At 38.8% G+C, this 16,649-nt stretch overlaps 1 protein-coding gene across 3 annotated transcripts in view; it reads right to left on the bottom strand.

Annotated features, from left to right (window-relative positions):
- SLC44A3 (solute carrier family 44 member 3) overlaps positions 1-16,649 on the bottom strand; it is a 152,558-nt gene that overhangs the window by 60,003 nt on the left and 75,906 nt on the right. For all 3 annotated transcript variants that reach the window (XM_089677272.1, XM_089677271.1, XM_089677270.1), the window contains exons 11-12: positions 16,335-16,500; positions 12,990-13,143 (exon numbers count right to left, since the gene is read on the bottom strand). In XM_089677272.1, coding sequence (XP_089533398.1) covers positions 12,990-13,143; positions 16,335-16,500 — 320 coding nt within the window. The remainder of the gene's footprint in view (positions 1-12,989; positions 13,144-16,334; positions 16,501-16,649) is intronic.

The raw sequence follows: 16,649 nt of genomic DNA, 5'->3' as shown, positions 1-16,649 counted from the left end.
CATGAAATAGTTGTAACAGAAGACAATGGACACTGCCGACTGTTATTAGGGGTCTGCTGTTGGAATAAACTGAACTGCGTGCTTCCTGCTCGTGGAGTGCACGCTGGCCATGCTTCCTGATGCTGGAGCGCAAACAACTCTCCAGCCGGAACGCACCCGCTGGAACTGGAAGTTCAGGACCAGAAATGCGTCATACCAAGTGTCCTATCTTCCAAATAGAAGGAATGTATTCTAGTGGTGACATCTGTCCCATTGATGACAGCAAGCAGAATACTCTTGCACTAGAGCGAATATGAAATGAATCTATATTGTAAGAGTCTGGCTGCCACGGAAGGATAAATGAGTATGTTGCATAGCAAGATGTACATAAAACTCTAATATCAATAAATATGTGTATACAAAATACTACACTATTAACCACTAGCCTACCGGGCACTTATACCCCCTTCCTTACCAGGCCAATTTTCAGCTTTCAGCGCTGTTGCACTTTGATTGACAATTGTGCGGTCATGCAAGATTATACCCATATGAAATTTTTATAATTTTTTTCTCACAAATAGAGCTTTCTTTTGGTGGTATTTAATCGCAGCTGGGCACTTTACTATTTGCGCTATAAACAAACAGTGTGCAAAAAATTTGAAAAAAAAAAAAGCTTGTTTCTATTATAAAATTTTTCAAACAGGTAATTTTTCTCCTTCACTGATGTGCGTTGATGAGGAAGCACTGATGGGCACTGATAGGTGGCACTGATAGGCAGCACTGAAGGGCACTGATAGGTGGCACTGATAGGAAGCACTGAGGTGGTACGAATATGCGGCACTGATAGGCAGCACTAATGAGGTGTCAGGGATAGGCGGCACTGATGATGGGTACTGATGGACAGCACTGATAGGTGGCACTGACTGGCGGCACTGCTAGGCATTGACTGGCGCAACTGCTGGGCACTGACTGGCACAACCGCTGGGCACTGACTGGTGGCAGCACTGCTCGGCTGCATTGATGGGCACAGGTGGGTGGCACTGGTGGGCACAGGTGGGTGAAACTTCTGGGCACAGGTAGGTGGCACTGCTGGGTGGCACTGGTGGGCACTGCTGGGCACAGGTGGGTGCACTGCTGGGCACAGGTGGGCGGAGCTAGTGGGCGGCACTGCTGGTCACAGGTGGGAGGAACTGGTGGGTGGCACTGCTGGGCACCGATCAAGGCACTAATCATCAGTGCCCTGATGATCGGTGCCAATCCCTGCTCTGACAACTGCCGATTCTTTGCAGTACTTTCCTCACGCTCTGATCACGTGGTAAAAGGCCGCTGTGATTGGCCTTTTACCACATCACGTGATCAGCTGTGTCCGTAGGACACAGCGATTACGGAGATCGCCGGGTGCGCGCCCTCCCAGAACTAGCCAGCCGCAGTGTAGCCGTCATTCGGCTATCTGCGGTTGGCAAGTAGTTAAACTTGGGCTAGACCAACTGATTGCAATAAAAAGCACAATAATTAGTTGGTAAATATTAAATAAAAAAAAAATAAAAAAACAATTAATATATTAAAAAAAATTAGAAGAGGCCATATCTCTTACTGTTGGGTGCATAGTAGCATTCCCAAATGTGCTACCAATATTTCATATATAAATAGGTAGTAAAAAACTAGTCAATATGTTGGTTCTTATTAGGGGATCTGATTACATAACTGATATCGTGATCACAAATATAAAGGGAATTAATATGTGATGCATGTACAATGTACTAAAGCACAGATGTGACAACAATCTGGAATGATATGTATGGGCTATATACTATGAAAAAAATGAATGAATGAATTTAAATAAACTTGACAGTACAACCTATTCTCGGTCTAATTTCCCTAAATACAATGATCCAATTAGTATAGAGACCGGAAGAGAATATGCTAGGGGATAATAGTGTTTGTTTGTAATTGTTGATGTTAGCAGATGTAAATGAAAAATGGGAGTATAGACTGCAGGGACAGAAGGGGGGATTGAAGGAAACCACCGCTGCTGTCTCTAACCCCAACCGTCATACCTACTGTATATGGTTTCACTAATTTGCCAAACAAATAGATATCACCCTTAGCCAGAAATAGGATTTAGTATGGGTAGTCTTTCTTAGACCACAGCATGAATTTTCAGGTCCTCATTTAAGCCTTTCGGTGTCATTGAGGCCAATTGGTGGATGCAGAATGCCTCACGGTTGCAGACCCTTTTCTGTTACTTATCAGAATCTGCATCACCAATGATGGCTTCGATTCCGAACACTTTTAGGCCCTCTGGATTCTTATCATGGATTTCCGCAAAGCGGCGGGACAAAGAATGTTTATCGAATCCTTTCAAAATATTCCTTTTGTGCTCTCCAAATCTGGTCCTCAGTGTGCAAGAAGTGTGACCCACATAAAGGAGACCGCATGGGCAAATGAGGCGATAGACCACATATGGGACACCGCAGTTAATAAACTGTTGTATAAAATAGGCCTTCCCATCAATACAGATTACTTCTTTTTTCCTATGCCACATAAATTGGCAGGCTATTCAGTTGGCTACCCTGCACCGTTAGTTCCCTTTTGATCAAAAAATGTGTCTTCTTAGGTCTCTTGGCCTTTTGAACACCACACAAGGTCTATCTGAGATAGATAGTGTGAGGTGAGAGTCCTGTTTGAGTATAGACCAATATTTTGTAAACACCCTCTGTATATCAAAGGCCTTGCTATTGTACTAATAGAAAAGAGAAAGTTGGAGATGGAGATCAAAAATCAGATCCCCCTTGCTAACGGGATTTATTGGTGCCCCACCCCTTGATAAAACATTGAAGATAACATCCTTTACTGAAAAAACGAATAGGATTTTAAAGGCACCATACCACAAAAATACAATTACAAACTATATAGTAAATACAAATTTATTAATAACATTCAAACCACTGTTGTGGTAACAAAAAATTGAGCACATAGTGCATTATTCTTAAAAAGCTTGAAAGCTTGAAAGGTTGATAACAAGCACAATAGATATACATTAATTCAAAATGAGGCTACGGATAGCCTGATTGTCATAAATAGCATAAGTAGCATAACTGGTACAAGAGAATGCTTTACTATTATTCTCCATAACTGGCATAGTTATTACAAGTAGATGCATGACTTTTATTCTCCAACGCATTTTGCAGGATGCAGCCTGCTTCTTCAGGGAGAAAAAGTATAAAAACTATGAAATTATACAAAATAGACCAAATTTTAAAATAAACATATACCATATTGCAGTCATAATAATTAATCTAACATGCTCGATTTGACATTTACCCAAAATGACATCAAAGCACAGGAGGCCAGTGGAAAAGAGCATGAGCATACAGTCCAGACCACGATAAGAGGAATCTCTCTCTTAGGGAGTATCGATGTCCGCCAATTAAACACAGATTTTATAGGAGACTATAAAATCATCAAATAAATCATATGTTTAGAGTGTCCCAGGGAATTACAAACTACACCCCTACTCCCCACATGAATTATATATAAAAACCCTATAAACATGGAACTACAATACAAGCAAGACAAAATGTCTACTGTATCCCTAGCGGGACCTCAAATTCACTATTACAAACGTTACTGCAATTTGTTTTACTCTCCTCAACAAAAAAAAGATAGAGGGAAGACATACTAAATAAATCTATTAATAATTGCTAATTGGATGTATACCAGGTAAAACAGAGTGCTTTTGTTGATCAGGCAGCTCCCAACAGTCAAAGTCCCTCTGGCAAAAAGGGAAAAGATCCCTATATAAAAGATAATAATGCTCCCAAACCGTTCTGGAAACACAGCAGAATTAGTGCTGCCAATCCAACCCAAAGATGCAGCCAAAGAGGTGCAGTCTCCATTGTATATGCCTTAAATAAACTAAACCGCCTAAATATCAGCATTCCCGCCCTACGGCGCATGTGCAACGTTGTCATTGATGTAATGCGTGATGTCATGACGCCCAGCGTCACCAGCTGACGTGCCATGAGGTCGGATGTCACATGATCGCGGCCATTGTATGAAGATATCGGAGATCAAATACCACTCAGCTATCACCGGGATACACCAGAAAGAAAACAAACAAGCCGCCAGATCACAGTGCACACATAAACCGAGTCCAGCATCCACATACACATCAAAAGGGGCATTGTTATGCGGATATATGCTTATGATTCCAAGCGCCTTCCTCGAAGTCAAAATTGATCATCATCAGATCTAAAAAGTGCATTGTTGAAGTAACCACAACCATAAAAGTTATACATAGGTATTACATATTCAGAATCATAATACATCAAAGATGGTACAGCACAAATTTTTTTTCAAAAAGTATATACAAAAAAATATAATATTAAATACATCACAAATAAGCATATACACAAAATATACAAACAATACTCAAAATATAAAGAAAAAATAAGAAATTAAATATAAAAAAAAAAGTATAAATTAAATAAATCTAAACATATGCGGTGGCTGAATATCAGGGCAAAAAAGGTTTGAAACACAATGAGTCCTTTTGGCCCGGAGGTTGTGTCGCCGCCAAATTATGTATCCATCTCGCTTCTTTTTGCTATTGTACCTGGTGCTGAATGGGACTAGGCCTAGTGTGGTTATCTCTCTGCCTGGTTATTCCTGAGACAGATGTTTGTAATCGTAACTTGCTGAATATTTCTCAAAGGCTTCTCTGACCACCCTGGCATCATAACCTTTATCTGAAAACTTCTTAAGGATCTGGCTCTGTTCCTCATAGTCTTCCACTCTGGTGCATGTCCTCTTTAATCGGTAAGACTGTCCAAACAGGACATTGTGGATCCATCGGGGATGATGATGACTTTTCACATGCAGAAATGAATTATGCACCATCGCTTTGAAATGGGTCCTAGAGATAACTTTCAGCTCTGGTTCAAAGTCCAACTCCAAATACAGAAAAACCAACTTGTGACAATCAACCACATATGTGAATTCAATGTTGAATGGATTGGCTTGACAGTAGGCTATGAATTCCTTTAGCTTTGACCCTTCCCATATGAGAATGTCAAATGGGTTACTCCCTCCCCCTTCTCCCCGCCCCGATAGTAGGTGTACTGTGGGTTCCACATGTGTTATTTAGGGAGTTTGAGTTCTGGGGGACTTCAGCCTTTGCTCTAAGAAAGGGGACAGGGTCCCCAAAACGCATCAGTAGCTAACACCATCTTGTCGCCAGCTGGAGGTGGAGAGCGGTCCTCATTGTGTGCTTATGCAATTATAAGCCATTAGCTCACTTGGTTTGTGAGTATAACCTTTCTCTTTTATTTCTCAATAAATTGTTTTAAGGCAATGTGCCAGGCGTTTGCGCCTTCTTTGTTTTCATGTTTCTCCACATAAAATGCAGGGTTAAAAGCCCTGCCTGCTTTGTATGTGATGACACTAGGAAACAACCACAGGCCAGAGGTTCTGGGAGGTAAGAACAGCACTAAAGTCTGCTGGAACAAAGAATAGGGAAACGTATGAGGGCAGTAAAACATCTTCTTCCTCAATTTCCAAAAGTATCAGCAAGCATTTAACCATTGCAGTGCAGAAGAAACCCAACTGCAAAGGTATTTTTGTATTAGCCAGAAGATGGCTTTAGGCCTCATTCAAACTTGAGCTAAAAAATGCCAGGCATTTGACTTTTTTTTTCTGCCTAGAAATGCCCCTCCATTATAGCCTATGCGTCTATGCACACATGGGCATTTCAAGGAGTTTACAGGCAGGAGAATTTAGAGGCAGAAAAAAAATCCATCACTTGCGAACAAGAGAGGAGCATTCTGGCTGAAAAAACACCAAAATGTGCTTGGGTATTTTCATTCATTTCAATTAACAAGCACTTGACGCACCTAAACACATTTACAAAAATGCAGCTTAGGCTCATTTTTTAATCTGATTTTCTCCTGCATGATTTTTACAAGAATTTGATGACTGTTTTTTGTTCAGGCATTATGTAGAGATGAGAAGGTGAACCAACAGAATGAAAATTAGATTTTTAACAAAGATACAGTAGGCTTTCCAGCAAGGATTTAAGACAAAAAAAACATGAATAAGCACTGTAATGTCATTTTAGTGAAGCAATTAATTTTTTTGCTATTCCACAAATGTATGGAGTTTTGGAAATAACTTTTTTTTTTTTGTAAAATAATCTTTTGTCATATTTTTTACAATGCTAAGAAGCCTGCCACCTACATTTTCAGGGGTGAAAAGGCCAAAGCAGCTTTAATTAAAATAAGTTTGGCCAAGTTCTGAAATTCTAACATATTTTTTGAATTATCCGTTAATCCAAAAAACACTCCTGCCCATTCGTATGATTAACTGGAAAGATACAGTAATATGTTTGTCTGATTTTTATTTATTACAAAGCAACATTTTGCAGAGTGAATCCTAAACAAAATTCCGCTTTTATTGGATGGCTGATTCTTGCATTAATATAGTAATAATATAGTTCTTAAAGCAAAACTAAACTCCGCAAGATGCTCACCTCCAACTTTCTGTGAAGCAGTGGTTACAGCCCTTGATGGCTGCTTTCATCTTCTTCCCAGGGTTCTTCTGCCTGCAGGATTTTCAGTCTCTTGATTGGCCAGTGGAGGATGATGTGATCTTATTCATATGCATGAGAGTCAGATCTACTGGACATCTGCTATGTGCATTCAATAGTAGACCTCGAGCAGGCGTGTCTTATTGCAGAAGAGACAAAGCATATATCTTATGCAATAAAAAGCTGCCTGAATGTATTTTTTTTAGATTAAGTTTAATTCCACTATTAAGATGTGCAGTCATGGCCAGAAATATTGGCACCCCTGCATTTCTGTCAGATAATGCACCACTTCGTCCAGAAAATTGTTGCAATTACAAATGATTAGTCATTCTCATGTTTATTTCTTTTGTTTGTATTGGTACGACACAAATAAGTGGAGAAATAAAAAGCCAAATCTGACACATTTTAATCAAAACTTCAAAAATATACTGGATAAAATTATTGGCACCTTCTCAAAATTGTAAGAATTGCATTCCAAGTTTGTGATGCTCCTGTAATTTGTATATATGTCATTTGTAATTAAACTCACCTGTATCATTTAACAGGATGCCAACAAAATGGAAATCACACCGGCAACCAGTTAAAATGGTGAAAAATATACTCAACCTTTCTATTGTGTGTCTCTGTGTGCCGCATGGAGCACGGAGAAGAGAAAGAACAGCAAAGAATTGTCTGAGGACTTGAGAACAAAAATTGTGGAAAAGCATGGACAATCTCAAGGTTACAAGTCCATCTCCAGAGATCTTAATGTTCCTGTGTCCACTGTGCGCATCACTGTCAAGACATTTACATCCCATGGCACTATAGCTAATCTCCCTGGACGTGCAACAAAGGATTGTTCAAATGGTAGCTAAAGAACCTTGATCAACTTCCAGACAAATTCAAGCTGACCTTCAGGCACAGAGTACAACTGTGTCAGCTCGCACTATACGTCGCCATCTGAATGAATAGGGACGCTATGCTAGGAGACCCAGGAGGACCCCACTGCTGACACAGAAACATAAAAAAGCCAGATTGGAGTTTGCCAAAACGTACTTGAAGCCAGAACCCTTTTGGGAGAATGTACTGTGGACAGATGAAACAAAATTACAGCTTGTTGGTAAAGTCCATCATTCTACTGTTTTCAGAAAAAGCAATGAGACATTTAAAGAAAAGAATACAGTCCTTACAGTTAAACATGGTGGAGGTTCACTGATGTTTTGGGGGTTGCTTTGCTGCTTCAGGCACTGGATGTCTTGACCGTGTGCATGGTATTAAGAAGTCTGAAGACTACCAAAGAATTCAGGGGTGCAGTGTAGGGCCCAGTGTTAGAAAGTTGGGTCTCTGTCAGAGGACATGGGTCTTACAGCAGAACAATGATGCAAAGTACACATCAGAAAGCACCCAGAAATGGTTTAACCACTTTCCCTTCAGAGGATTTACCCCCCTTTCTGACCTGACAGGCCATTTTTTGCGCTGTGTTACTTTAACTGACAGTCAAGCAACGCTGCAGCCAAATGAAATTTATGTCCTTTTTTCCCATGAATAGAGCTTTCTTTGGTGATATTTGATCGCCTGTGCGTTTTTTGTATTTGCGCTACAAAAAAAAAAAAGACTGACAATTTTGAGAAAAAACAATACTTTTGACATGTCCAGTAAAAAAAATTTTAAAAATCAAATTTCATCATACATTTAGGCCAAAATGTATTCTGCTACGTCTTTGCTAAAAAAAAATCCCAATACATGTAATTTAATTGGTTTACATGAAATTTATAGGGTTAACAAATGGCGGTATATATACACTGGGATTTGTTTTTCTTCATTTTTACTGGCAATGACGGCAATCAGTGACTTATAGTGGGACTGTGGCGGGCATTCTGACACTGGGGGAAACTGAATTGGTGTCACAGACATCCCCAGTGACACCATACAGTGATCAGTGCTAATAAAAAGCACTGACACTGTACTAATGGCACTGGGCAGGATGGGGTTAACATGTGGAATGATCTAAGGGTTAACTGTGTGCTGTGTGTGTTTTACTGTGGGGCTGTATGTTTGTGCTTCACTGTAAGCACACTGCTATGCATGGTGCATGGTGATGCTCTGCAATCACGGGGCGCCGGCAAGTAATCACAGCCGTGGCTGCGAATGCAGGGGCGGGTAGGGTGCGCATGCGCCCCTACCTGGAAATGCAAAATCATGTATATATACGTGATTTTGAGCACTCGTGTCGCCCTGTAGCAGTACTTCTGCTATACGGCGGACAGGAAGTGGTTAAAGAAAAAGGGCTGGAGAGTACTGAACTGGCCATCAATGAGTCTAGATCTCAATCCCATAGAGTACCTGTGGAGAGATCTCAAAACAGCAGTTGGGAAAAGGAACCCTTCCAATCTGAGAGACCTGGAGCAGTTGGCGAAAGAAGAGTGGTCCAAAATTCCAGTAGAGAGGTATAAGAAACTCATTGATGGTTACAGGAAGTGACTGATTTCACTTATTTTTTTCCAAGGGGTGTGCTACCAAATATTAAATTGAGGGCGCCAATAATATTGTCCATTCTATTTTTGGAGTTTTGCGTGCAATGTGTCAGAATTGGCTTTTTGTTTCTCCACTTTTTGTGTCATACCAATACAAACAAAATAAATAAATATGAGAATGCTTAAACACTTGTAATTACAACAATTTTCTGGGCGAAGTGGTGCATTATCTGACAGAAATGCAGAGGTGCCAATATTTTTGGCCATGACTGTAAATAACTTAAAACTTTCATTAAGGGGTCAAGTTCTAGTTACTGAAGAAAGATGAAGTGAACGTAGGATGTGAGTGAGAGCAGGAGTGTGCATATGTGTGTGTGTTTGTCGGAGAGAGCTACTATAAACAGCATGAATACTTTTTTTTTCCTTTTTGGCACCACAATCCAGGTCCTCAGCTTAGTATTGCTCGAACATTTAGGTGGTACCAAAATCCGTAGTATGTCAGGCTGCTGTGTTTTTTTTTAAATGCAAAATAATGAGGTTCTGTGCAGTAACCAGTGTTAGTCCTCCACCAATTCCCAGCTCTGTCCCCTCCACTGTTGGTTCTCCTTCTAATCATTCTCCTTGTGTTGTATTCTGCATATAATGCTGTATGATAACAAAGCCATTTGAAAAGCAGGAAATGTAAGTTGAGTCTTGAATTCATGAACCCCTCAGCTAGATAAACTCATAAGATATATAATAATTGTATTACAAAAAAAATAAAAAACTACTAGCATGACCCATACTGTAAATGCAGTATACCAAATCAGCAAGCATTCTTGGAAGCAGATTCCATATTCCACATGGGGATCCAATTTTCCTAGTTATATAACAGCCTTGGCACAATGACACCACAGTTGGACAGCATTACATGGTGCTGGTGCTAGCCAGGGGTTTCACCTTTTATAACAAAACTAAAAAAAAGTTTTATAGAAATAAATATTTATAGTAGAGCCGTATGAAGTATTAGAAAGCATGGCTCCCATATAGAAAAAGAAACAAGGCTCAATGACAAGAAACACTGGCAGCTCAATGTAAATATACTTCCAATGGAAAGTATGATTTTTTTTATTGCTTCAAAAGGGAAACAGTATTAATATATATTAGTCACTACAAAAGCCGCTCTTGCCAAGAAAACACTGGATGAACAAAAAATGATCGTTTTATTACTTTGACAGGATTGGCGGATCTGTCTTTGGCATACATATTATGTGCATTCAAGCCAAATTATGAATGTAAAGAGGGAAACAAGTAGATAAACTGAGTTGAGTCACTGACACTAAAAGATATAATAACAGCAAAGTTAAATAACAGAATGTGAACGTGCTTGGCCAGCACTTTTGGCTGCTAAGACATTATCATCACTCTTTCTATTACTGCAGTTGGGGGACATCCTCTGCACATCATTCTACTATACTTAAAATTAAGTGAACTCCATTTCCTGCAGTCTGAAATTCTATTATCACTCTATAGTCAGGAATACCCAAAGTCTCAGAGGAAGTTCCATCCTACGGACAGAGGTTAAAAAGAATTCTTGTGTTGGTTTCCGAAAAGTCTAGTAAAAACAACCTTGGAATTAAAATGATTATAACTCACAATGGATTTATGCCAAAACATAAATCTGGAAAATGGGGAAAAAACAAATATGTACAATAGGATCCTCAAAACAAGGTTTGGAGTTTATTGTAATTGACAGCTTGATATAAACCCCAAATCTGATTATATCAATATTATTTTATAGATTTTGTAAAATATAGAACACAGAGTAGTGAAACTGACCAAAGCTGTAAAGATTTTTCTTTTGTTTTGGTCTTCAGCAATAAGTATTCTCAGTGTCCAGTGCATAATGATGAAGCCTAGCTGCAGCCAAAATATGGTTTTCAGTTTTGGATAGACTGGGTGCGGGTTAAAATTTCAGTTGCTTATGGTAAATATGACTTTAAAAAAAGTTGGAGGAGAGAGGGCCCCGAAAAGGAAAAGAACAACAAAAAGTTCCATTATCCTTTAAGCACGTTATGTACTTTTGAGAGGATTATGATAAACCTCTAAATACCTTGACACATTCACTTTTGGAAAAAGTAAACTGATTGCCTCAAGCAATATCTAAATCCAATTACATTTCCTAAATATTCCCTGACAAATCAGATTACAATCAAATTATTATAAACTGCTAATCTTGGTGTAATTCTGAAAACACTGAGGAAATATGTTTTCGCCAGCTTTTTTTGCCTCATCTTGTCAAAAAAGAGATGCATCAAACTGGCAGGAGTTATAAGACTATAGCGAATGATAGCAAAGGTAAAGCAATAATAATCAGTTAACAGTACACGGAACTTAACAAATCACTTCTGATGTTGATAATTAGATTTGTACTCTCACGGAACATCTCCTTTTCATTCCTAGCCAATCAATCTGGTTTCTGGTTTTCGGCCCATGGATCGCATGTCGGTTGCAGCACTTCTGGGTCTAGATGTGAACTTTGTTCTTGTTGTTTTAAAGCAATGCTTTTTACCTTTTTAATTCAACAAAAAATGGTACACTATGATGGCCTCTTCTCCCCTCGTGTCCATGTAACTACCTAAGTATTGATGGCCTTATACTGAGGGAGATATTTACCTGAACAGAAGCTAATAACAGTCCAGGAGAGTACCATCAGAAGAAGAGTGGGGACCCCAGGATTACGGAGTGAAGACCCCAGGAGAGTGGAGTGAGGGGCCTGGGAGAGATACCACTTGAAAGTTGGTTATTGACTCTTGTGCTGATTGCAGTGGGTCATGACCTGGTGAGTGTGGGAGCACCCGAGGTCACAAAGCACACAGAGGCACATGGTCACTTTATGGATGAACTTATGCGCTGGGCACTTTGTTGATAATTAAGTAAGAAAGAAAATGGTTTGTGGTGGATTAAAATAGAAATATAGGCAAAACTTTTTTTTCATTTTCGATAGAGCAAGGGAGGGTTATAACCCCTGTCAGATTTTTTTTTTCACCATCTGTGTCTCATTTTGGAGATTTCCCTTCACTTCCTGTCCCATAGCCAAACAGGACATCCATGCAAATTAAGAGAATCCCTTGGAGACTCCCCAGGTCATCAGAAGTAGTGTCTCTGTTTGATGATTTCCCCTCAATTACTGTTCTGGGAACACCCCAAACTTGGTATTTTCTTCACTTTCAATGATAATGGTAAAGAGGACAAATAGAGAGGGTGAATCTCCTTAACGTGGGAACAGACAGCAATAAAAACTAACAGGTGTTCTAATCCCTCACCACTCCATTCAAAACTAAAAAAAAAGGTTTTGCTTTTAGTTACACTTTAAAGACTTCAATTGGACATATTGTGGTTGCAAAGAATAGAATTCTGTATATATAGGAGTATAATTATTGCATAGCACTGTGGAATCATACCCCAGCATTTCTGTGCCTCTAGTAGCTAATGTACAAATTGTAAAACTATGAGAGTCACATCAAAAATATAAATACAATTAGGTAAACACCAAAACAATACAAGAAATTTGCCCACTAAAAATAAATACATTTTGCTTTCTTTTTAATTACATCCTGTTTTTGTTTTTCGCACATGCCTTTTACGCATGGTGTATTAGACCTCCTTCACATGGGTGTACTTAAAGTGGAACTACACTCACCTTGTCTCCAGCAATGCAGTGTCCTGGAGCTTCCGGGTCTCGATTGCCGCCTACTGTCATTGGCGCATGCATGGGAGTTCAATCAGATTTGGCAAAGCAGAATGTGTATAGTGAGCTGCGTGTGCAGAGCTCACTGTACAAGACCAGACAGCCAGATAAGTAACTTTTATACAGAAGAGACAAAGCATGTGAACGAGGCCATTCGGCTTGCACTACTTTTCATATGTTTGTTTACCAAATTTATACAGAATCGAGTCACCAAAATTGCACAGGTTTCATCAATGCTCACCTTTTTATATAGTAGCTGAGACAAATACATTAAAATAATTCTTGGGATTTTCAAAATGGCCAGCACAAAGGAACCCATAATCGCTGTTCCAAGATGATACCAGAACAGAAGAGACAAGGAAGACAGAATGGGGTGCTTGACTTTTGTTTTATCTCTGGAAATAATCAGACATATTACATAAACTTTCATGAAATTCAAAATCCACACTTATCTCCATGCATTTTTTTTAAAGGCACCTGGAAATCATACAGGAGGTAGATTCTTTGTATTCCATAAAACCAACCATCCACTGATATTTGTTCATACATTATTGTTCATCCTAAATATATCTTTTCTTTACAGAACAAAATTAAGCTAGATGGGATTTCCAAGTCAAATGGAAATTTCTGATTGTGGTCCCTCTATGTAGAAACACAGGGGCCCTGACCTCCAAAGACCGTCTTGTAAGCAAGGGAAAGCTAGTGCAGCTGATATTTACATTACGTCATAGACTGGAGTTCAGCCAGTAAAATGCAGTTTCCCATATAATGTGGTAATACTAGAAAGAACTGTACAAATAAAACCTAGACACCATGACAAAGGTGGGGCTTGAACTGTATAAAGGTGTTCTCAACCAAGAATTACTTTCTAGAATTCTCAGAAATCCATTTGAAAGTGACCCTGTAATAAAAGGAGCAATATACTTTCCCTATGGTTGGCTTGTGTGCTTTGCTCTTAATTGACCACAACATGCATTCCGCATCTCCAGGTGTGAAGAATACTTGCACCCCCACCAAAAGAGGTACAAGCTGCAGGGAAACCACAGCGTGTGATGGGAGTCACAGGTATTCAACCCCACTGACAAGTCAAATTCTGGCAGGGGTCAGGGGGCAGCAAAGCATCAGTATTTTAACACATGGGCTAAAAGTAAGGTAAGTATTTCACCTTTTCTTTTACAGGTTCATGATGACAATGTCACCTTAAAATAGCCATTTTGCTTTAAACAGAAATTCAGGAAAGATATAAATAAATAATAAACTCAAACAACTTGACCCATTTTGTTTGCATATTTTGTTTCATTTGAAAAATCACATATATTAAATGGAAGCTGATCTTGTTAAACATTGATGTAACAAATATATAGACTGTTATACATGTCTTTAACTGGATTAACGAAGATTTGTATGCATATAAAGTTCATTTTTATTTTTTGGGGGGGTTTTTTATGGTAATTTCTAAGTAAGATAAAAATGTACCTTGATGGATCAATGTGAACAACCCCAGGATAGAGATCCTGTGTAGGGTATATATACACATATACAGTATGTATATTTTGCCTTCTAGTTGTTTTGTATTGTAATTATTTTGTTACACCACTAGACAGCGAGTTTACAAATGTATTATATATTTATATTTTTTAAGTGCAATAAAAAACAATATAACTTTTTTATTGTGTAATCGATTTTTTTAACTGATTCCTTTTTTGTGCCTTTAATGCTAGCTTTACAATAAGAACCACTTTTGGTAACCACAATATATCCTTCCGGAATTGTATATAAGGTGGGAATTGGCATCCTGTGTCAGCCTGCATCTCCTATGGGGCTGGACACGTGACATCATCACGCATGCAGGTCGGAGACCCAGCGGGGCATACTGTATGAGATATGCTGATGTGATTTAGGGCCACTGTAAGTGTAATTGCTAATAAAATTGAATTAAGCTTTTATCATACTACACTATGGGATTTCCTCTTTGTGTTTACACCTTCAGCTGAGTGTATCACATGTTTACAGGTTGAAGTCTATAGGATCAATAATGCCTGAATACACTGTAAAAAAAAAATACTTTCTTTAGCATAAAGTGTAGAACATAGGGTGAGTGAGTGTACAAGTGTGAACAGGCACAACTAGAATTATTGGATTCTGCATAGTCAGGCATGGTAAGGGGCAGGAAAATGCTGAAGTGTGAATGATGACTTGTGCACAGAACCTACCCAGTAATCTAACTGCCTGCTAACACTACAGGCTCACTGTTTTTTCCTGACGTTAGCAGAGAGCTTGCAGAAAATTTTCAGGCATCCTCTGAAACCTCTTTAGGATTATTACAATGATCATTTAATCTGTGATGGTAATTGTATACAAAATTAAAAGCATGCAGTGTTTATTCCTATATATGTTTCCATACATCTAAATTCCACATAGTACTGACCATTACACATAATTTTACATACTAAATAGAACCATTCAATTCATTCTTTGCCCTCCTAAATCTTTTAGAATGTATCCAAGACTTTTACACACACACACACACACAAACACACACACACACAAACATGCTGGGGCCAGTTTGGGAGGAATCAAAATTGGTATTAAACCCAAAACAAAAATGGAATTTATTGCAGCTTAACAATCATTAGATGTGGTGATTGAATTTGTTTTCTTTTTTAGGCGTGTTTCCTTCTGTTTTCACCTGGTGATATGGATGAAGGAGCAACAAACACACCTTTGGACAGCACCATTGTCAGTCTGAGGGGAGGGTAGTGTTAGATGCAGTAACAGATTTAAAAACACTAAACAAATTGAAGGCAAACGCCAGCTGTACACTTTTCAAGCAGTTATAGCAAACAGTTTTGTTGCTTTTGGGATGAAGGTTTCAGATAGCAAGAACCCTTTCAGTGGTAACTGATTTGGCTCAGCCCTCTAACTGCTGCATCTGCAGGACAGCTTGCTTTGTTGAAAAACAACAGACTTACTAGCAAATCACCAGGTGAAAATAAAGGAAAGAAAACCTATAAAAAAGAAAATTAATGCATCTACCACATCTAAGAATTGGTGATTTGCAATATAATAAATGTTTGCTTTTAGGTGTAATACCGTTTTACCATACCTGCAGATTTATGAGAAGCTGGTTGAAATCCTTACAATTTCTATGCATATAATATTCCAAGTGGGAATTTGAACCCAGGACCCAGAGCTGTATGGTAAGAGTGCTAGCCACGTAGCTATAATGCTATCAAATTCTTCTCTTCTTGCTACTGCAAATCGAGTTTTTAAAGTGCCCTACAATGTTTGCAAAAAATAAACACATAATACATAACCTCAACAAAAATGGAGTTTCACTTTAAATTGCTTAGTAGAAAACACAATAGTAAAGGCCATAGGCTATCACCCTAGGCATCACATGTCTAATTCAGCACTTCCATAAAATATATTTTTTTCCATCATGCCATGACTTTTCAGCCCAATATCTTAAAATGTAAGAAGCACTGTGGTAGGTACATCTTTACAATCAAATATCAGAACAAAGAATGAACAAATCTGAGAGCATTTTTTTTCCCTAAAATAAGCACAAGTCTTCAGAACATACCGATGTAAGAACCGAGAAACAGTCGCTCCAGAAATGACAATTTGCTGACACGTAAGGAAGAATTCACTGGTCCATATAAGACCAAATAAATGATACCACCACATGTATCGAATTCCGGCCAGAGGTTTAAATTCCACTTGCCCATCTGATGATACCTGGGCACTGCCTGGAAAGACAGAGACGTTTAGTCTAAATACACAACTATGGATAGTCATGGTATAATAGTATAATACACAACATACAATTTGCATGAGACATGTCTGCTTTGTGCCTTTTTTTGCCTTGCTCCATAGCCTAAAGGCAGCCTTGAACTGA

Source organism: Staurois parvus, unplaced genomic scaffold (genome assembly GCF_062004578.1).
Source record: "Staurois parvus isolate SC_StPar_1 unplaced genomic scaffold, SC_StPar_1.0 ptg000183l, whole genome shotgun sequence".
NCBI classification, from domain to species: Eukaryota; Metazoa; Chordata; class Amphibia; order Anura; family Ranidae; genus Staurois; species Staurois parvus.
Note: the sequence above shows the minus strand (reverse complement) of the source record. Positions and strands in the feature narration are given on the sequence as shown.